This window comes from Symphalangus syndactylus, chromosome 4 (assembly GCF_028878055.3).
Source record: "Symphalangus syndactylus isolate Jambi chromosome 4, NHGRI_mSymSyn1-v2.1_pri, whole genome shotgun sequence".
NCBI classification, from domain to species: Eukaryota; Metazoa; Chordata; class Mammalia; order Primates; family Hylobatidae; genus Symphalangus; species Symphalangus syndactylus.
This window is the reverse complement of record NC_072426.2, coordinates 44,319,489-44,340,218: the sequence shown is the minus strand read 5'-3', so window position 1 is coordinate 44,340,218 and position 20,730 is coordinate 44,319,489. Positions and strand designations below refer to the sequence as shown.

Genomic DNA, 20,730 nt, shown 5'->3' with positions numbered 1-20,730 from the left:
GCCACCAAACATCCTGTCTCTCATGCATCCTTGATCTCCGTTGCTTTCCCGGTTCTTGCCCCTGAGCCTACAAATATGATTCTCTGCTGTCTTTTGAAAACCTTGCCTCCATCCTGACTATTCTCACTCAGCCGTTCTGTTCTCTCTTACTTTCACCACACTTCTCAAAAGAATAATGCCTCTATCTGGAAAGCCTACCTCTGAAACTCTGCGGCAAACTCCTACAAAGCTGTCAAGACTCTGCCCAAATAGCACGTCTTTTGGGATGCTTGCCTGATTCCCTGAGTTGCTTCCGTGCTAGTGCCCATTATGGGGCACTGTGAGCTGCGGAGGGACGGTTCTGTTTTTTTTTATTTTTTGAGGCAGAGTCTCACTCTGTTGCCCAGGCTGGAAGGCAGTGGCACAATCCTGGCTCACTGTAACCTCTGCCTCCTGGGTTCAAGCAATTCTCCTGTCTCAGCCTCCCGAATAGCTGGGATTATAGGCACCTGCCACCACTCCTGGCTAATTCTGTATTTTTAATAGAGACGGGGTTTCACCATGTTGGCCAGGCTGGTCTCAAACTCCTGACCTCAGGTGATCTGCCTGCCTCAGCCTCCCAAATTGCTAGGATTACAGGCGTGAGCCACTGTGCCCGGCGAGTTCTGTTTATTTTCGTATCTCTAGACTCGAGCACCAGGATGGAAGCACAGAGGTGCTCTGTGAAGGTTGCTGAGAGATGTGGTTTGGGAAGACTGGAGCAGTCCAGAGGATCAGTGCCTGACCTACGCTGGTGCTCAGTAAACGTAAACGTCAGGCAGTTGCAAGCTTCACTCTAAAGCATAGAAATACTGTGCATTCTGCAGAGACTGTCGTTTGATGAGTCTCTGTCAAATTATCTCTCATGTACCTCTGCTCCTGGATCGCCCTTCTCCCCGGCTTCTCCTTTCTCTCCCTGTGGGCACAAAACACCACTGCATGAATGCCAGCCCTTGGGAAAGCCTGGGACGGACGCACCCTCACATCTGTGACAAACTAGACTGGGACGCAACTGGTCTAGGGGTCAGCAAGGAACACCATGAAGGATGTGGAGGTGTCAGCCTGCAGGACAGAAGACTGGGCAGGGACTGTCATCACTGTCTTGAAGAATCTGAGGCTCTAGTACAGGGGAGGAGAGGCTGATACTCTCTATGGACTCTGCAGTGGACAGGCCTTAGGGTGACCTGTGACTTGTTTCTTAGCCATGGAGTAAGGCACATGGCAAAGGTGGTGGGACCTCACTTCTATGGTTATGTTGCAGATTATAACATACATGTCATACAGATGGTGACATATAACATATGTTAAGATTATGTTACAAATATGTTACATGAACACACAAACACACATGCACACAGCTCTGTCTTGCTAGCACTAGACACTAGAGAGACCCTACTGCTGGCTTTAGCCTTGAAGATGCCAGTTGCTATAATGTGAACTGTCTACTCTGCAGGAGGCGGGGAGGGCAGGGGCGCAGGTGGCAGGAACTGTAGGTGGCCTCTAGGAGCTGAGTTCTGTTCCAGCAAGGAACTGGATTCTGCCAATACCAGTGAGCTTGGAAGGGGATCCCTAGCTCCAGATGAGAATGCAGTCGGCTGAGACATTAATTGCAGCCTCATGAGACCATGGGCAGGGGACCCAACTAGGACGTGCCTGAATTCCTGACCCACAGAAACTATGTGCCAATAAATGTGTATTGTCTTAGGCCGCTACCTTTGCAGTGATTAGTTATGCAGTAATAGATAATAAATATGGCTCCAGAGGCCAGAGGCTCTGAGAGGTCAACTGGGGGAGGCTGACAAGGGAGCTTCCATACCATATCCAGGAACGCTTCCTCCATCCTGGGGCTGTCCCATGGTGCAGTGGACAGGTCTGGAGGCAGTGAGCTGCCTGCCTGTGCCGCTGAGTGAGGGAGTCCTGCACTGGGTCAGACTTGGGACTGGTTGACCACTGAGGCTCTTTCCACTTCCTAGAGGAGAATTCTGAGACCAAGATTCCAGCACCATCGAACTAGGTTGGTGCTTCTAGAGGCCATCATACTGTGAGCCAAGGAAGTTGCAACTCCCGTTTACACTCAAACGAAGTAGCTGCTTGTTAAGAGGACCCCTCCTGCCTGCTCCCAGGCCGGGTAGGCAGGCTTGGGATTAGGGCAGCCTCGTCACAGTGCCAGGCACCTGCTAGGCTGGTGGCCCCAGGGAGGACCCTCATCTGTGGCTGCCTGCAGACAACCTTGACACCCAGACCTCTGGCTTCACTGTAAACCTCAGGAGCCCAGATGGATTAGGCAATCCTGCCACTCTGGGTCTGCTCTGGCCACCAGGTCCTCCTTCTCTCCCCAATTGGGCCGTCTAGACCCTACAGACTGACAACGATTTCTGTTAGTGGAGCTCAAGGTGGTCTTGCTGAGTGTGACCAATTGTGGCATGCACAGGATGTGGCTCCCTTGCTCCAAGGGTAGGTGTCTAGGATGGCACCCATTTCACAGATGGAAACCCCTGAGACCCAGAGAAGGCTCCTAAGTCAAGTTGGCAGCCTAGTGGACTGGGCGAAGGCGCCGTTTCTGTACCTGCAGCCTCTCCTGGGTACAGGGCTTCTGTACACTTTCCAAAGAGCCAGCTCTAAACCATGACTTCATCTCTTTCCCAACAATCCAGTGAGGTATCCAGGGAAGACATTATTATCACCATTTTAGAGATGAGGAGATGGAGGCTCTGCAACAGTGAGTGGCTTTCCCAAGGATACAGATGACAGAGCAGGACTCAGGTCTCCCGAGCTGGGAAACTGGGCTTCATAAAGTAAGTAACTTGAGGGGAAGCTGAGTGAATCCTCCACCCCTAAGCCCTGGCCCCAGGTTTCTAGCCCAGGCAGCAGCTGACACCATGCAAAGTGCAAAGCCCTGCAAAGTTGGCGTCATGCTTGGGAGTGGTGTATGCACGGAAGGGCAGCCAGCCCTGCCACTCACCGGTGAGCCTGCTTGTCCTGTCTCCCCTTTCTCCCCCTTCTCTCCTGGGCTCCCTGGGTGCCCGTTTTCTCCCTTCATTCCTGGAGGTCCATCCTTTCCTGGGGGGCCTTGGGGACCAGGAGGGCCCATGTCTCCTGGTTTACCACGAGGTCCCTTTAGAAAATACCAACAACGCTTCTTAGACACATTAATGGAGAAAAGAGGGGAGAGGGAGAGAGAGAAGAAAAGTCCAAAGGCCTTGGCTCTTTGGTGCTTGACTGGGGCAGGCACAGAGAGCCCAGCCTGGGTCTGCCTGGCTCCTCCTGGGGCTTGCAGGGTGGGCCCCTCTCCCCGCCCCTCCCCATCTCCCCTTGCCCACTGGGCTCACACCAGGGCCAGTTCTAGAGCCTTCCTGCCCGACCTCCTGCCCCCAGGGCCAAGACTGTCTTCAGAGGTTTGACTGGAGGATGTCTGTTCATACCTTTTCCCCATGGTGTCCTGGAGGGCCTGGCAGTCCAATCTCCCCCTGTAACCAGAACAACTAAAGGTGACTCTCAGGGCAGAGACCATAGCAGCCATCAGTTACACATTGCTTAGTGCACCCGGCATCCCACTCCACACTTTCCCATAGAGTTTGCTCATTTAATTCTCACTGTGTTGCTGGGAGGTATGCACTTGCATGGCCTCTCTTCTACAGACAGGACTCCAAAGCACAGAGCTGTGTGCCTGAGGCCCATAGTTAGTGAACTGGGGAGCCAGGATCCCAGTCTGGGCGCTCTGGCTCCATGTCTGTTTTAGCCACAACCTCCCACTGCTGCCTCTGAGAGCCCTAGGTGCCCTTGGCTCCCTTGCAGAAGGGTTCTTTCCTTCCTGTCTTCCCTGAATGCAGAAGCCCTGCCCTGGCTGCTCCACAGGGTGCTCCTTTCATCTTCACACAAATCAAGCCCCTTCTTTCAGTCAGGCGGGGAGTTAAGAGAGGTGGCAAAATGATGTAGGTCCTACCCAGAGAAGCAGAGGAAAGGGCAGGGAATTCTGCCTGATAGATCAGGGGAGGCTTCAAGGAGGAGGTGGTCTTTGAATTGGGCTTGAAAGATGAGAAGGGCTTTGAAAGAAAGGTAAGAGGGAAAAAGACTTGCAGGGGAGAGGACCTCATGAGTGGGAGACAGAGGGGCAGACCTTCTGAGAAAAACACAGGTAGGTGGAGTGTAAAAAAAAGCAAGAGCAGGGAGTGAGGTGGGAGGATTGGGGAGAGGCTCAAATGCCCAGGTCCCTGATAGGGTCCTCACTCCCACTGTGGGTCTGGCTGGGGCAAGGGCAGGGGTGTGTCTAGACCCAGGCGCCACAGCATCAGAAGGCTCTGTGAATTACAGGAGCCCAGGCAGATGGCAAGGGTTGGATAGAAGAGCCACAGCGGCTGGGAGGTGGGTGGGCGGGTCCCTTGGTGCCTTGGAGCAGCAGGAGTGTATGGTGGTGGTGCTGGGAAGATGAGAGGGCCACAGGAGGAGGGGAAACCCTAGGGTCGCTGCCCTTGCAAGGTCTTCACCCCCTTTGTCAAGACAAGATTTACCTTCTGTCCTGGAATCCCTGGAGCTCCAGGTGGGCCAATTTGCCCAGGAAGACCAGGAGGCCCCTAGGAAAGAAAGGAAAGACACATGGAAGAACTGTCCCACCGAGGAGGGTAGCCTGTGCCCTGAGGGCTATATGTGGAGGCTGGCTTGTAGAAATAAGTTGTTTACAAACCTTTCTCCAGTGATAGAAACACATTTTTTGCGAAGAAAATAACATGGGGGACCCAAAATGCAAAACATATAAGCACCAAGTGTGACTGGGTTGAAGTGGAGGTGGGGTTCAGAGAGCCATGTCCAATACCCTCTCCTTCTCCTTCTCTCTAGGGCATCTCTGGTGGCCCTTTGGGCTCCAAGAAGCTAAGTCTGACCTTCCCCAATAATGACTTAAAAATGTCTCCAGAGAACAACCCAAATGCCCATCAACAAGGGAATGCATGGTACATCCATACAATGAAATACTACTTAGCAGGGAAAAAGAACCAAGTGCTGATGACAAGGGTGCATCTCAAACACATTCTGCTGAGCAAAAGCAGCCAGGCACAGATACTGTTTAATTCCATTTACGTGAAACTCTAGAAGAGACAAAAGACACATTAATCTACACTGACAGAAGTGACGCAGAGCAGTGGTGGCCTGGGGCTGGGAGTGACTCCCAAGGTGCATGAAGAAGCTTTCTAGAGTGATTGGGTGGTTGATACTTGGGTATATACACTTTTCAAAACTCATCAAACTCTACACCTAAAATGAGTACCTTTTCTTATGTGTAAGTTACACCTCAAGGTTGATTTTAAAAGAAAAATAATGTTTCTGGGAAAGTTTTATTTCCAACAGCTATTTCACATTATTATTATTATTATTAAGACACAGTCTCACTCTGTCATCCAGGCTGGAGTGCAGTGGTGCAGTAACTCACTGCAACCTCCGCCTCCCGGGTTCAAGTGATTCTCGTTCCTCAGCCTACTGAGTAACTGGGATTATAGGCACCTGCCACCATGCCTGGCTAATTTTTGTATTTTTAGTAGAGACACCATGTTGGCCAGGCTGGTCTTGAACTCCTGACCTCAAGCGATCTGCCCACCTCAGTGTCCCAAAGTGCTGGGATTATAGGCATAAGCCACTGTTCCCTGCCAAATAATATATTTTAATGTCTCCAAATGAAGCTCATTGATTCCAGAACCATGTCGTTGATAGCAATTTCTGGGATTGGGACATCACAGAAGTGGTGTTTGATTGTGAGTTTGTGCCATCCCTAAGTGTGTTCTGTGGCTCATAGCCATGAAAAAATATTAGGTGAATTGAAATTTCAGTAGTCAGAGAACCTCATGATCTCTCCTCCCATCCTCTACCTTAGAAGTTAAACTTGGTGGTAGTCATTTTAACTACAAATATTTACCAAGAGCCTTTCACTGGTAGGCACCTGTACAAAACCCAGGCTTGAAATTCCCTGGTTTTCCAAGTGCAGATAATGAAACTGATTTCCAGGAAAGGGGGATATGTGGGAGGTTGCTACTAGTTTTTCAGGATTTAACTAGCTAAAAGTTGGGAAAAAAGAGAAACATTAAAACCATCCTCCTCAGTACTGCTATTTCCTTGACGCAGCTTAAATAGAATCCAGCATTTGTATTGTCACCAGAGAGCACAGCTGTGTTGGCGAAGAGCCTTTACACAGAGGACAGCCATGACCCAGGGCATGGGCAGCTCTCGAGGCCCATGTACCAGTCCTGGGCCATCACCTCCAGCTCAGATCATCTTCTGCCCCAGCCCTGTTGGGTCAACCCTAATCTGCAGCCCAGTACCTGCTTTCTGGAGGGGAGAAATCAAGTCCTTGCTTCCAGGCTGCCATCCCCAGCCCCCAGCCCACTGCCCAAGGAAAGCCAGGAGGAGCAAGACTTACCATCAAGGCCAGTGTCCGGACCTCCTAAAAAACCAACACCAGGCAATCAGTTGAAGAGCAAACCAAGAGCCAACTGGAAGGTTCTCACTGCACAGTCATGGAAACATGGGAGCTGGGCCCCTCAAAGGAGCATGGGTGGAGGGAGACGCTCGCAGGTGGGCTCCATGGCCCCCAGACTCACACCACCCCCACCCCACCTCTTACTGAGGTTTATAATCACTGGACAGAGAATACGTAGCATCTCCTAAGCATGATTATACTCTGAGGCTGTCCTACAGTGGACTCAGGCACACCCTAAATGGACTGCAACCTTTACTTCACTTTACTGAAGGGAAGGAAGCACCACCTCTTATTCTTTCTAGTCACCTCCTGAGGACCCTCCCTTGTTCTTTCCTCTTCTCCCAGAACCCAGATTTCAAAGTTGCCATGCACCTCCCTTTAAACAGACACAGTATAGCAAAATACGGAACCACTCAAAAAATAGATCAGAGAGATGATTGTTGGCTTTAAAAGAGGATTTTACACCTTGTAAATGGAGTCACATATGGACACAGACTCCTTTGAAGAAGTGGTTCTTGAGCAGGGGCAATTTCTTCCCAGGGATAATTGGTCATGTCTGGAGACATAGTCTGGTTGTCACAGCTGAGGCTGGGGTGCTACTGGCATCTAGCAGGTAGAGACTGGGGACACTGCTGCACATCCTACAACACACAGGACTGCCTCTCCCCCTACCCGCCTGCCCGCCCCACAAAGATTCTCCAGCCCCAAATGTCAACAGTGCCAAGACTGAGAAACCCTGCTTTAAAGGATGGGGAGCGGGAGCTCATGAACTTGAAACAGGATTATACTGACATGAAAGGAGATGCATTCCAGAAAGATTTTCTGCTGCGTGAAAGGGGGTTATGCACGCATTAAAGAAATGGGACCCCAGCACCCTGGATGGGCCATACCTTGGGTGCCAGGATAATTCCACTATGGCACTCAGGGGCCCGGAGGCAGGATAACTGGCCAGCTGGGCCCAGACAGAGAGCCCAGCCACCTGGATGCCAGTAATGGGGCCATTTGCCAGGAGGCTACACAGCGGGAGGTCAAAGGAGAGAAAGCGAGGAAGCAGCTCTCCTGGAAGCGCTGCCTGAGGGCCTGAGGGCAGGGCCCCTACTCGGCTGTGTGGAAGGGCCCCCTGATCAGGGCATGGTGCAGAGCCCTGAGGTCCATGACGATCTTGGCCTCTGGGCTGGACCCTGCTCACCTGGAGAGCCTCATTGATGTTTCCATTGTAATCCACCATCTCTCCTTTCCCTGGTTCTCCCTTGGAGCCCTAGAAGGCAAATGAGATCTCAACCCAGGGCCTGGACTGGGAGGGCCGGGAGGGCAGCTGTGGCCTGCTCTCTATCAGCCCACACTGGCTGCACCTGGCTGCACACAGGTGGACCCAGAACAGCTAGCGGGGATTCCGAACACTCTCAGAGGATGCTGGGGGATTGCAGAACAAATCGAGAAGACTCCACGTGAGAAGTCTGGGCTAGGCCGACCTGGGAAGGTTGGGTCCACCTGTGCTGCCAGTCAGACCTCCCACCTGAGGGCCAGAATGCTCTTCCCCTCCTTCCCTATCAAGACCCCAAGGTCAAGCCTGTGAAAGGGAGATAAAAACTCGCGACCCCAATTCGCTCTGCCAAAAGAAAACAAATTCAGCTGAAAGCTGAGTCATGCAAGAAGCTGCCTTTCCTTTTGTTCCCAAGCAGAGAGCTACAGATAAAAGGTTAAATATCCCCACAGGTAGCTGCTCCGTGTTCACCTTAGCTTACATAAAGTGCCGATTTACTGAGGGTGAGACTAATACATAATCAACTATTCCGCTACTTGCTCCTTTTCCCTTGCAATGTGTGGATTACCATACCCTTCCTCTTTCCCCTCCAGCCTGCTTTTCCCCTTTAAATACTGAAGCCCTCAAAATCATCTTTGGTAAAAGGCACAGACCTGTCTCTTGGGCATGTGCCCTTAACCTTGGCAAAATAAACTTCTAAATATTAATTGAGACCTGTCTCAGATGCTTTTTGATTTATCAGCCGCTTCACGCCGTGATTCCAGGCGAGAGAGGCACGTACCTTGGGGCCAGCTGGTCCCTGTTCTCCAGCTGCTCCAGGCTCCCCCTGTTGCATGACAAAATTGGAGTGAAGTGGGGATAAAGTTGGTACAGAGAGCCTGATGTCCCTAGATGGGCCATGTGATAAGGGCCAGGAGGCTCATCTTAGCTCTTAGTCCATAGAAGTGCAGGTTCCGCCCCTTCAGGAAACATCCAGGGAACACCCACCCACACTCCCGTCCCTCTGAGTCCCTCTGGGCTGCCTCCCACTTCAGACTCGGTGGCATGTTCTTTCTGTTCTGTGTTCATTGTTAGTGACTCCCCTTTGTTTCTCGCACCTTTTCCCTAGTTCCCTAAGTCAGTTGCCTCCATCGGAGCAGGGATGTTTGCTTCTCTTTAATTCCATCCTGCTCAGGTATCCAGGGCTCAGCAGCTTTTTGCCAATTGTCTGGGTGTCAGTTGCCATCGAGAGCCCGCACGGTTCTTTTGCCACCCACTCTACTTGTGAAAGACCCAGAATGCCGAGTGAAATGTGGAGGGCCAGAAGGGTCTCAGGAGGACATGGGTGTATGAGCACCCACCTCCCAGAGTGGGCGGGTGGAAGGATTTGTTCCCGTTGCAAACAGGACAGAGCCATGGAGAATAAATGAAAAAGCGGTGTAACTCGAAAAACCAAGCGCAGTTTCAATTTTTCTGGGATAAAGACAATTGAAAAAAATCAAGATAGAAAGTAAAAATAAAGGAAACAGGAATCCTTTGGTGTGACTCCTGATGACCCTGCTCACGGGATGTGGAGCCACTGCTGCCCCAGGTAACCCACTCACTTTCTCCTCCACTGCCACAGCACTTTAGCCACCGTGAACTCATGAGGGACGCAGCGGCCTTTCATAGGGAGTAGCCGGAGAGAAGCAAGAGCCCCTAATTTACCAATGGCTCAGGAAGCCCTGTGTCACTCCCTGGTTAAGTGTCCCATCCCTAGACTGGCTTTTGCATGACTGCCGTCTCAGTGCATGGCTCTCTAAAGCCCAAGCCAACCAGGAAATAGGGAAGCCAGTGGTCATGGCTGGTCAGCCTTGTGCCCTGAGGGATACCCCTAGGGCCGGCTGGGATGATTCTTGACCTCCCAAGCTGACCCTCATCTTGCAGCTCTGGGATGTGGGGGTCTCTGTACCTTGTCTCCTTGCCGCCCTGGGGGGCCAACCTGGCCATCGACACCTGCTTCTCCCTGGGGAAGAGGAGAGAGTTGGGATGAGGGCATGCTGGGCACCTGGACAGCTGCTTATGAGGGAAAAGACGGTCTTGTCACTCATGCCCGGGTGTTGCCTTGGACTTCTTTTTCCCCGATGGCTTCTGCACCTCCCACTCGTCCACCTCCCTGATTCCTACCCACCCTTGGGCCCAGCCTGGGTCTTGCTTCCTCTGGAAGCCCACTCCTGCTTTCCTTCCCTGCATTCTGTACCCTTTACTGGTGTCCCCTCTGCCCTGCCAGGCTCTCCGAGGCCCACACAGAGCCCAGCCCATGGCAGGTGGGTGTGGGTGGAATGAATGAGTGTATTGCCCCAGATCATGTAGAGTAATTCATGCTTTCCTTCTGAGCTAAGAAAGAGACTCCCTTCATTTCTCAGTGCTGCTAAAGTAAACCAAGCAACACAGGAGGCATCTGCTTTGGGAAACCCAAATCTTACCATTGCACTTTTCAAGCAGCAAAAGGAAAGTGGGGGCAGTTTCCATTTGCAGCTGCCTCCACTGCTGACATCTACCAGATGTGCTGGTACCAGGTGGGGCCCAGCCGATAGTTGACCTGCAACCTACTCAGAGCCAAGGTGGGGGGCCTCTTGGCTGTCCTAAGGCCCTGAAGCCATTGGTCCCTCGCTCAGTTACAGCATAACCATCAAGGTCCTGCAGCCATCAATCCTTGACTCAGTTACAGCATAGCCATGGAGGTCCTGCAGCCATTGCGCCCTGACTCAGTTACATCAGTCATCTGAGTCACTGCGACCATCCATCTGCCCCAGGGAAGATATTTCCTCTGGAAGGTCAAACTGTTATCTGCTTGGAAGCAGGAGCTGGGTCCAAATGACCTTTTTGGAATCCCTGGGGAAAACCACACATCTGGAGCAGGGGAAGGCTAGACAAGGCAGGATGTCCGGGACGTAGAGTCCCCAAGAACAGGCTGAAGACAAAGTCCCCAGGTAAGCACCTCCCCAACACCAATTCCAGGGAACACTCACCTTTGGCCCTGGGGGCCCAGGGAGCCCTGGAGGGCCAGGTTCCCCTCTGCCTCCTCCAATGGAGTTGCCAGCATCACCTTTCTCTCCCTGGGGGTGGAAGGTGGAGTTAGCATCCCTGGTGTGGAGGAAGGTCTAGGCTGAGCACTGGAGGGACACTATGGGTTGTGGGCCTCAGGATGTCTGGGGACCAGGGGCCTTCAGAACCCCGGCCTGGTCTGATCCAGCCGTGGGATTTGAAGAGAGATTGGAAGTGTTTACTGAAGAGCAGCAGGTTTACAGCTGACACAAGGGACCCTTCAAAACTGGGTCTGGCACAGTGTTTCTCAAAGTGTATTCCACAGAACACTGCTCAGTGGGTTGAGAATATTCAAAATGTGGAATAACATTGTTACTGGTGGCCAAACTATGTTAAGAAATGCAGTGTTAAATAAGGCTTTGCAGACCCCGTCACTGCAGGGTGCTCAGGCCTCTAATAGGCAGAGGAGCACTGTGACTTTCCAAGGGGCCCATCTTATTATGCATGTCTCCCCTTATTTTGGCCTCATCTTTTGTTTTTAATTTTTAAATTAAATATCTTACAGAGCTCATGAACTTTGGATGCATTTGCAGAGCCAGTACAAAGAAATCTGACCAGGTCATTACTACCAAATTCTTTACATTTAGGCATTTTATTTTTGCCAATCAGGGCCTGCCTATGGCACCTCTCCCCCAACAAACAGAATCTGGCTGTGTTCCAGCTGCCTTTCCTGCAGTCTGGGAGACAGACACGTCCAATGCTGGGGCCCGTGTGGATGTGCAGGGCCAGCTATGGGATGTGGGTGACAAAGGACCTGAACCCTCCATTCAGAGCGACACCTACCTTCTGTCCCAGGAGGCCAGGAAGCCCAGGGGAGCCTTCAGCCCCCTTCTCACCCTGCAGGGAGATGCAGACAGTGGGGTGGGGGGGGGGGTTAAGAACTGTTTCTGCAGCAGGTTTGGGAAGCCACCAGCCCCACAGCTTAGGGCCTTGCCTTCCCTTGCTCCTGCCTCTCTGCCCCTGCCCCCGGCTGGCTTTCCGAAGGGCTCCACTTCCTTCCGGCCCCCATCCTGGCTGGCTACTTCCATGGGCCACTTCGCATTGGTGACACCTGCATGACTGCTTTCCTTATTCCCATGTGGCCCGGGCCCTTGTCATTCATGCTGGGGAGAAGTCACACTGGCCACAGATCATAACAAAGGCCAGAAGCATCTAGTCCATCCTGGGGGTCTGCTGGGAGAGGTGAGCAGTTCAGAACGCCAGTGGTTGGGCAAGCAATTCCTTTTCACCACTCTGCTCTTCTTCAGATTCTTAATGCTTAGCAACTAAGGGCCCCCAGTCTTTTCTGGCACCCCCCTCTCTGCCTCTAGCTCTAACCAGCTCACCTTATTTGGACATAGGGTCATTGCAAATGTAATGAGTTAGGATGGGGTCCCCCGGGAGTAGGGTGAGCCCCTATCCAATGTGCTGATGTCCTTTTTATAAAAGGGAGAAATTTGGGCACAGACAGGCACACAGGGAAATGCCATGTGGAGATGGAGGCAGAGATTGGGGTGATGCGTCTATAAGCCAAGGAATGCCAAAGATTGCCAGCAAGCACGAGAAGCCGGGAGAGAGGCCTGGAGCAGATTCTCCCCCTTGGCCCTCAGATGGAACCCGCCCTGCTAACACCTTGCTTTTGGACTTCCAGCTTCCAGAACTGTGGGACAATGAATTTCTTCTGCTCAAGCCACCCAGCCTGTAGTACTTTGTTACCACAGCCCTAGCAAAATAATACACTTCCCTACCCAACTTCTTCCACTACAGAAGAACTCTTTTTCCCCCAGGACATGAATCAAAGAGCCCCTTAGAGATACTGAACCCCATTCTCATTTCACAGACTTGGCGAGGGAAGCCCCAAGAGGTTATGTGACTGGTGGCCAACCCCATACTGAGTCAGTGGCAGAGGCGGGTTGAGCCCCTGTCTCCCTGATGCTCTGCCTTCTCTTCACAGAGCAGCTGTCTTGGTCAGCTCAGGCAGCCATAACAAAGTCTGGGTGGCTTTGACAGCAGAAATGTATTTTCTTACAGTTCTGGATGCTGGAAGTCTGAGATCAGGGTGCCAGTATGGCCAGGTTCTGGTGACAGCCCTCTTCCTGCCTTGAAGATGACGGCTTTCTTGCTGTGTTCTCACAAGGCAGAGAGGGAGAAAGGTCTCTCACAGGTCTCTCTCTTTCTTCCCCTTCTTCTAGGGCCACCAATCCTATTGGATTAGAGCCTCGACCTTATGGTCTCATTTAACCTTAACGACCTCCCCAAGGCCCTATCTAAATACAGCCACACTGGAGGTGAGGGCTTCAACATATGGGTCTGGGATGGACATATTCAGTGCATAGCAGTGTCCAATATCAGGTGAGCGTCCAAGAGCACCCCACCAGCAGGGCTGGGGTATCAGGTCAGCACAAGAAGCTTCTCTACCCACAGCCCTGGGGAGAGGCAGCTCTCATGTGTAATAATGTGAGCTGAGGGCTCCGGGCTTATAATTTGGTCAGATGTCTCAATGAACATTCATTCTAGCTGGAGCCACAAAAGGTGCCACACCAAGTCTTTCGGTGTCGTCTCCTTGGCACCTGCCCCGGGGTAGCAGCTGAACGGTAAAGTGGCCTGAGGCTGGCCAAGAAGGGTTGTGGAGGGCCAGGCAGAGGCCCTGGCAGTGGGAGGGAGCCCCCGCTGCCCGGTCTTGCCTGGGCTGCTCTTGCAGTTGTGCTTAGTCTGGGCATCCTTCAGAAGCAGGCCAGTTGGAGAAGGAAAGGATGTGGATCCTGACCTATGGAGAGCCTCGAGGAGCAGAGGTGGAAGGAGGAAGTTTCCTCCTTCTGCTGGGCTTTCTGCTGGGTAATCAAGGCTGCCCAGGAGAGTGGGTGTGCTCTTGAGTGTGGGTTTCTGAAGCTTGGCCAGGCCGTCCTGCCACTCCCCTTGTCTTGGGACACATGCACCACCAGCACGCTGCAGGCGACACACCAGCCACGGAGGAAGGCCAGGGAGTAGGGGAATGGCGAGGCCAGGATGAGGGGGCACACACTCAAATACACGATATCCTACCCTCTGCCCCCTCTTTCCCAGCAAACCTGGGGGCCCCGGCTTCCCTTCTGCTCCTGGGTCTCCCTTTGGGGTAAGAAGAGAAAGTCACTGATAAGAAGATGGGGCAGGGAGTGAGGGGTAGGATGCGCAGTGATCATTGACCAGCATTTCCAGAATACTTGTCCCTTAAGCTCTTCCTCTTTAAAAAAGGGTGTTCTGGTCAAAAACGTTTTGAAAATGCCACATAAGATATTTCCTTTTGAGAGATCCTCAATGCACATTTAGCAAATTAAAAGTTCTGAGAAGGTCTGCAGCAAAGAAACCTGTGTAATATTTCTAACCTAGTATTTCTCAAACTTTTTTTCTTGTCACACCTCTTATTGTCACACAAGAGGGAAAGAGAACCCTGTAGGTGCAGGGGACAATAGTCACTGCCTGCTGCAGCTGGCATGCCTGCAGGCCAGGACCCAGGGAGGGGGAAGCATTTGCAGTGTGCTCCTGACCAGTGGGCCCTTCTCTGCTCAGCCAGGTCCCCAGCCCCAGGCCAGCCTCAGGGAGACCAAGAGCAAAACAGCAGCAGCCCCTCCCACCTCTGCCCATGACCGATGCTCTGTGCAGCCCGGAACATTCTCTCTGCATCAGTACCTTGGTTCCTGGGATCCCTGGTTCACCCTGTGTGGAAAAAGAGAAACAAATGTGAGAGATAGAAAAAGCAGAAACAAATAAGCAAGGCACTTGTTGGTAGAGGTGGGGTGGGGGGGCAGTCAGGGTGAGGTTAGTGAAACATCTGGCCGGCCCCACTCTTCTCTGTTCAGGCATCAGGTCCCAGGCCAAAGGAGGCCTATCAGGCTACTGACCCTTAGAGGGTCCTATTCTTCCCCAGGTGAGGGGTGTGGCAGGTGGGATCATAAGTGAGGCAGCCCAGGAGGAAGGAGAGGAAGGAATGGGCATTTGGTTTGGACATGGTGCCCCCTGTAAGTGCACCTGCTGTGAAGATAGAATTTGAGCACTTGTTTTTCCAGGCTGTCCTCACATCTGCCTGCCAACCAAATGGGCAGTTAGGGTGGGGGATCTGGAGATGAACTCCTCCTCTCTCTGAAGCCTTGGAAGCATATAGCTACTGAATTACAGAGCATAAAGGAAAGATCTGGGCTGCCTTCCCGCTGCCTCGGTGCCTTGGCAGGCTAGTGAGTCGAGGCAGGAAACCATCGCTACTTACTTACAAGGCTTAGTTATACATCTGTGGCTCGAGGTTATGCACCTGGCACAAATGTTACTTTGAGAAAAATGTTTCCGAATCCTGTCTGCCCCCTCGTTGCTCTGGCAGCAACCCCACTGAGTCTAAGATTTCCAGCTCTGCCCGCTCACTTCTCTCCCACCCTGTCCCTGATGTGTTGGTTACAACAGTCCACTGACCTTCATCCCAGCCACGGCAATTCCGGGAGCCCCCTGGCAGAGAGAGGAAAAAAAAGGCCTGAAGACATTCTGCAGCGAGGGGGCAGCAGGGGGCGGGGGGCAGTGGACAGCCTCCCCATGGTGTGATGGGAAGGAGTACTGCTCACTCCTCCCAATCCCGCAGCCACCAGCCCCGCCTGGGAGGTGGGGGCGTCTGAGCTGACGCCACGAGAATGGACCCTGAGGACGGGGCTTTGTGTAGCTCAGTCTGCGGGGCTCCCTGGGCTTCCCAACCACCTGCACAGTGGGGACTGTGGGGCACTAGATGGGGCTGCGAGGGGGTCCCTGGGGTGGAAGGGGGAGCTTCGTTGGAATACGAAAGGAGGAGGAGGAGGAGGAGATGGGAAGGGAGAGGGCAGGAGGATGGAAAGCCACAGGAGAGGGGTGCAGAGTAGATGACAAAGTAAAGGGGCTGATTTCACCAGGGACAGTTGCCCCCAGTGTTTGATTGGCATTACCCTCACAGTCAGCTCTGTGCACCTCTGCCCTCATGGACTGGGGAGTGGATGGAGTGAACTCTGTTTTCATATCAGCCCAAGGCCACCTACTTTGAGAGACAGATGATGCCTAAAGTGCCCCTTAGCAAATCTCAAGTGGAGGTGATTTTTGGGGGTCCTTACTCTCCGCTTGGTTCTTAGGACTGCAGTGGAGCTAGGGGTACCTGAGATGGCTTTTTATGACCCAGAGATGCCCAGGAGGAGGCCGCCCACATCAGGAGGCACTGATGAGAGACCACAGTGCTGCAGCTGGGAGAGCCAGGGCAGGCAGAAGGAGGCCCAAACAGCTGGGACTCCAGAGTGTCCCTGGAGCTGGGGAGAGAGGGATGGGCACAGGGGGAGGGGCCTTGGGGCTGCCTGGGATGTGGTGAAGGGGGAGGTACCTTGGCTCCATGCTTGCCTGGCATCCCTGGCATGCCCCGTTCTCCCTGGAGGAAGAAATGAGAAAGCATGAGGAGAGGACCAGACTCGGGGCCCGTCAGCCTGCAAGGAGGTCGGTGAGAATGGCTTGTCTGGAGGCTGGGATGGTTGTCCCGTTCACGTTGAGCTCTGGGGACCCTGCCCTGGTGGCAGCCATGTGGGCCCCTGCCCTCAGCTATGTGAACTTGCAGGAGGGCCCCAGTTACAGGTCACAGAGCAGGAAAGGCCCCCAGAGAGAGAGGCTCACCTAGTGGAATGCCAGATCAGCAAGGGACGTGACTGGCCCAAGATCTACTTACCACTCTGTGGTTGAGCTGTACCTGGAACTTGGGCTGTGGGACGAGACCAGGGGCAGGAGCCACCCATTGGCTGCTTACCTACTGCACACCTTCCCTCCAGTCCCCTCCTGGGACTTCTTGCCTCGTTTTCACTCCAGCAGCTTTGCTAAGATTGTACCTTCTGGCTGAGCCAGACAGGAGCTCTCTTCTCTTTTCATCTGGGGTTCCTTTCCCTTCCAAGTCCTCTGGGTCTAACTCTTCCCAAGGGCATGTTTCCCTGCCCATTTATCTGCACCCCATTTCTGACCCTACTCATCCGGAGACACAGGTAGGGTCACCTGTCCATTGTTGTTTCTCTGGGAGAGCATGGGGTCGCTCTACCATCTTGGCACTGCCCTATCTTTATGTTCAACATCTTTACTTCCCCAGGAAAATGCCAAGTCTGAGAGTAGGGTGAGATCAGGAAGAAGGACACACCACAAGGAGGTGGAGTTGGAGATGACAGCCAGGGACAAATGGGAGGCCAAGAGCAGGTGAGTCAGGACTATCATTGGCTACATCAGGGGAGGGGGGAGGGCAGCTCCTGGCTCCAGGAGTTGAATCCTGTGTAGCGCCTGAGCACGAAGCCCCAGCTGGGGCCCGGGATGGTGTCCAGCAACAGGTGACTGCGGCCAGCCTGCTGCCACTTCCTCCATCTGAAGGCCAGCGCTGTGGATGGGCAACACAGAGTGTGACAATCCTGCTCCCGGCCCAGCTGCCCCATTGGGTGTGACTGCTGTGGCTACCAGGCCAGGCTGCAGTTCCCATAGCCTTAAAGGCAGAGGGGATCTGGTGTTCCCTGGCTTCCTTCTCAGCTGTCCACGCTCTCCCTTTCCTGCCATCTTACAGGAGGTCCTGGTCCATCCTTCTCCTTTCCAAGGCTAAAGTACTTCCACCCTCTTCCTCCATGATGGGTCTTCCATGCAAGTGTCCAGTTAAGCTTCCTAACATACAGGCTGGATAGTGAGACCCCTGCCTTAAAACATCCCTGGCCCGCTGTGGACAGTAGGAAAAGGACCAGGTCCCTGAGCATGATGTTCTGACCCCCACTTCCTTCCTAGCCTCATCACCCGATATCATGTCATGATATCACTAGTTTCTGTGTCCCTGAAAACACCACCCATTTCCACGGTTCTGTTTTTCTTACATTTCTTCAACTTAAAACCCTATTCATCGTTTGGAGTCTTGGTTGATAGAGCACCCAGTGCTTGTCTGGTGCCCTGGGCTGAGCTGCCCTTGCACACTGACTCCTGCACCCCTATGGACCACAGACCTGAGGGCCTCTGAGTAGAGAGGGGCTCTGCCCTGTTTTCAGCCTGCAGAGGCTGTTTGATGGGAGTGGGGCCCTTTTATCTCTTCTATGAAGCTTTTTGCTATCCCCTATAACTCAGCGCTGCATCCTCAATGCGACAGGGACCACTTAGCGTTTGTAATCTGCACAAACAAATTTATGTCTGCCTGAGATGGCTTCACTTTTATCCTCTTTGGGCCAAGTCTCTAAATTCTACAAAAGGCGTAGAATCTTTAGTTCCCAATGCCAGAGCCCTCTCTCAGCATGACCCCACCAGTGACTCCTGAACCACAGGTGGGATGGCAGAGCTAAACTCAGGAAGTTACCACGGCTGAAAATCCAGAGCCCAAGGCCTGCCCTAGACATTAACTTCCTTCTTGTGGGACTGAGAGAGAAGGGCACAGCCACTTACTGCAGCTGCCATGTGTCTGCACTGGACTGAAAAGCTCTATTCCATCTCCAACAATCCCTTCCAATGTGGGAGTGGACGTTATCCTTGTTTCACAAGTCAGCTAACTGTGGCTCACAGAGGACAGGTATGATTGCCAAGATCATGCAGCCTAGGTCTTTGGATAGTCTGTTGTCTGTTATGCCAAGGTGCTCATTTCTCTTGGCCAACCCAAATATCAGATGGACTGATGTTCCGTCTGCTTCCATCAAACAGCCTTTGCAGGCTGAAGGCAGAGCAGAGCCCCTCTTTGCTTAGGGTGCATCCTTATGTCTGTGGCCCATAGGGGTGCAGGGGTCAGTGTGTAGGGGCCGCTCAGTGCAGGATGCCCAGAAAAGCTCACTGCCTGTGTGCACAGCCGCTCTGTAGCCGGCAGAGGGCGCGACAGTACCTCATCTGAAGTCTGGCTACTCTGGCCACAGCGGTCTCCAAGCCTTCTCAGTAGCACCAGCTGAGGGCTCCTGTCATTCTTTCCTTTGGAGGGTCCCCTGCTAACATTCTGAATGACCAAACCAGTTTGACTCAGTACAGAGGCCCCCACAGTCCTCTGGCGTGGGTGCAGGTGAGAGGTCAGCTTGGGAGTCCTTGACGATTCAGAGGCCCCCGTCATCTGTCTTTTCTCTTGCTTTCCCTCAATGCCCCTGCCCTCTTCTTCCCACCTCCATTTCGAGGAGCTGGGCTGGTGCTGGTGCTGCAGCCCACGGATAAGCCACTTTCTCCCACAGGTCCAGGGTTCTTGGTTGCAAAGTGAGGTTAGATCAGATACCTCCCATCCACTGGTGCTCTTGTCTCTTCCCACCTACCCCAGCCCTGTCTCTGCTCCCCTGCACGGCCCTTTGGAAGGAGAGAGGCCAAAGCTGGAGAGGTGCCATTTGGCTTGCTTGGCAGCTCCAGAAAAAGGCTCTGTGGGGTCGGGAGGGACTTTTAGCTTTGGTTAAAAATGCAGCTCTAGGAGGGGTCTCAGTGGGTCTCTGCTCTCCCTTCCTCCTGCCCACAGGGGTGCTCCTGCAAGGAGGAGGTGGCATCTGCTTCAAGCTTGTCTCTGGGCTTCTGTCTCCAATCCCAGAAGAAACTGTGCAGAGTGTGAGAGTCTCCAGGCTAATTGGGGTTGTCCTCAGCCCCTGTTGATGTGAGTGTGTAAAGACACAATCAGGCACTCAGGGGAAATCGGAGCCCCGGGAGCCTCCTCGGGAGGCAGCCCTCCTTGTTAGGGTGGCTGACCTTCGCCCCTTCCCTCCTCTCTGGGTCAATTCTCTTAATTCCGCAAATGACCCAGGCTTCCTTGATCCCCATCAAAGGGCCTCCCTCCCTCCCACCCCCTTGCTTGGCAGGAAGCAGGGGCGCCCCCACTGGCCTCCCCCAGCTGACCTCGCTCTGCCGCTCACTCCACTCTCATTAGGCTCACTCCCCGGGGCTTGTCTCTAGGGACCTGCCCCTGCCTGACCTCTGAAGTGGGGAATGGCTTCTCCTAAAGCCAAAAACATTGGTTCCTGGATGATGGGGAGGTGAGAGTCATTATCAAGGACTCCAGCGTCGCTGTGGCCGGGGCCCATGTGCAGGAGGCAGGAGGCGGGGGTAGGAGGAGGGGGTGGTTATTGCCCAAGGAGGAAGGTGGCCCACCTCTGTTCAGAGGACTGCTCCTTAGGGCACGTCTTTGTGCAACCCTGTCTAAGGGCTTCTTCTTTTCTAATTCCCCTCCTAGGTTCTCCTATTTAAAAAGTGTATTAGTAATTGTGCTCAGTTTCCATCCACTCACTCATCACTGTCTTGGTTTTTGGAGGGCCTGGCTTATGCAGTCCAGCAAAGCCCACAGGCCTCAATTCACCTCCTCTACCTCTGCCCCCTCTTGTCTCCCCAGAAGGGACTCAGAGGTTCCCCTTGGGGCTCTCAGCTGCCTTACTTGGGCTGTGGAAGTAGGTGCTCTGAACCTTACAAAAGGTCTCGGCCATGTGCATGGTGTGATGGCAGAAGCTGTGACTCCTGGGCCAACATCCAGCCACCCCTCTGCAAGGCTGGCTTTTTAACCTCAGTGCCAAGAACCAGTGCAGGAAGGGGTAGACTGTAGTCATTGTGGCTGAGAAGGCTCCAGGGGAGCACAAGTGGGTAGAGAAGTGTTTGCTTTGAATGACCTTGAAGGCCTGTCCCATCCCTGATTTTGAGGCTGCCACTCAGACTCCCCAGCTGGGCAGTGCACCTGAGCACCATACAGCACGGATAGGTCCTCTGTTCTGGTCCAAGATTCCAGGTGGGAGGATGCATCCTTTACAGAAATGATAGAATGGAAGTGAGCTCCTTGGAGCATAAACCAGCCACCCTCTGGTCCTGTGGGAGTGGCCTCTTAATTGGCGATTTACTGTTTGTTGAACAAGCTGGGCGGGGACTTGGCAAGAAAGCACAGTCTGGAGGAAGGAAGGGGGCTTTAAGGTCAGATCCCAGCCAAGGTCAGGCCAGGGAAGCACGGGGAAGTAAATGAAGTTCTCTAAGATTAGGC

General features: G+C 53.2%; 1 protein-coding gene across 11 annotated transcripts in view; it reads right to left on the bottom strand.

Annotated features, from left to right (window-relative positions):
- Positions 1 to 20,730, bottom strand: part of COL13A1 (collagen type XIII alpha 1 chain) — a 158,817-nt gene that overhangs the window by 25,511 nt on the left and 112,576 nt on the right. For 8 of the 11 annotated variants that reach the window (XM_055274544.1, XM_055274546.1, XM_055274545.1 and 5 more), the window contains 12 exons: positions 16,147 to 16,191; positions 15,228 to 15,260; positions 14,457 to 14,483; positions 11,595 to 11,648; positions 10,736 to 10,822; positions 9,676 to 9,729; positions 8,527 to 8,571; positions 7,671 to 7,739; positions 6,422 to 6,445; positions 4,527 to 4,589; positions 3,441 to 3,485; positions 2,981 to 3,133 (listed from right to left, as the gene is read on the bottom strand). In XM_055274544.1, the coding sequence (XP_055130519.1) occupies positions 2,981 to 3,133; positions 3,441 to 3,485; positions 4,527 to 4,589; positions 6,422 to 6,445; positions 7,671 to 7,739; positions 8,527 to 8,571; positions 9,676 to 9,729; positions 10,736 to 10,822; positions 11,595 to 11,648; positions 14,457 to 14,483; positions 15,228 to 15,260; positions 16,147 to 16,191 (699 nt within the window). Of the gene's footprint in view, positions 1 to 889; positions 935 to 2,980; positions 3,134 to 3,440; positions 3,486 to 4,526; positions 4,590 to 6,421; positions 6,446 to 7,670; positions 7,740 to 8,526; positions 8,572 to 9,675; positions 9,730 to 10,735; positions 10,823 to 11,594; positions 11,649 to 13,832; positions 13,896 to 14,456; positions 14,484 to 15,227; positions 15,261 to 16,146; positions 16,192 to 20,730 lie in introns of all 11 variants that reach the window. The other 3 variants (XM_063637181.1, XM_055274547.1, XM_055274543.2) reach the window with 2 other exon arrangements.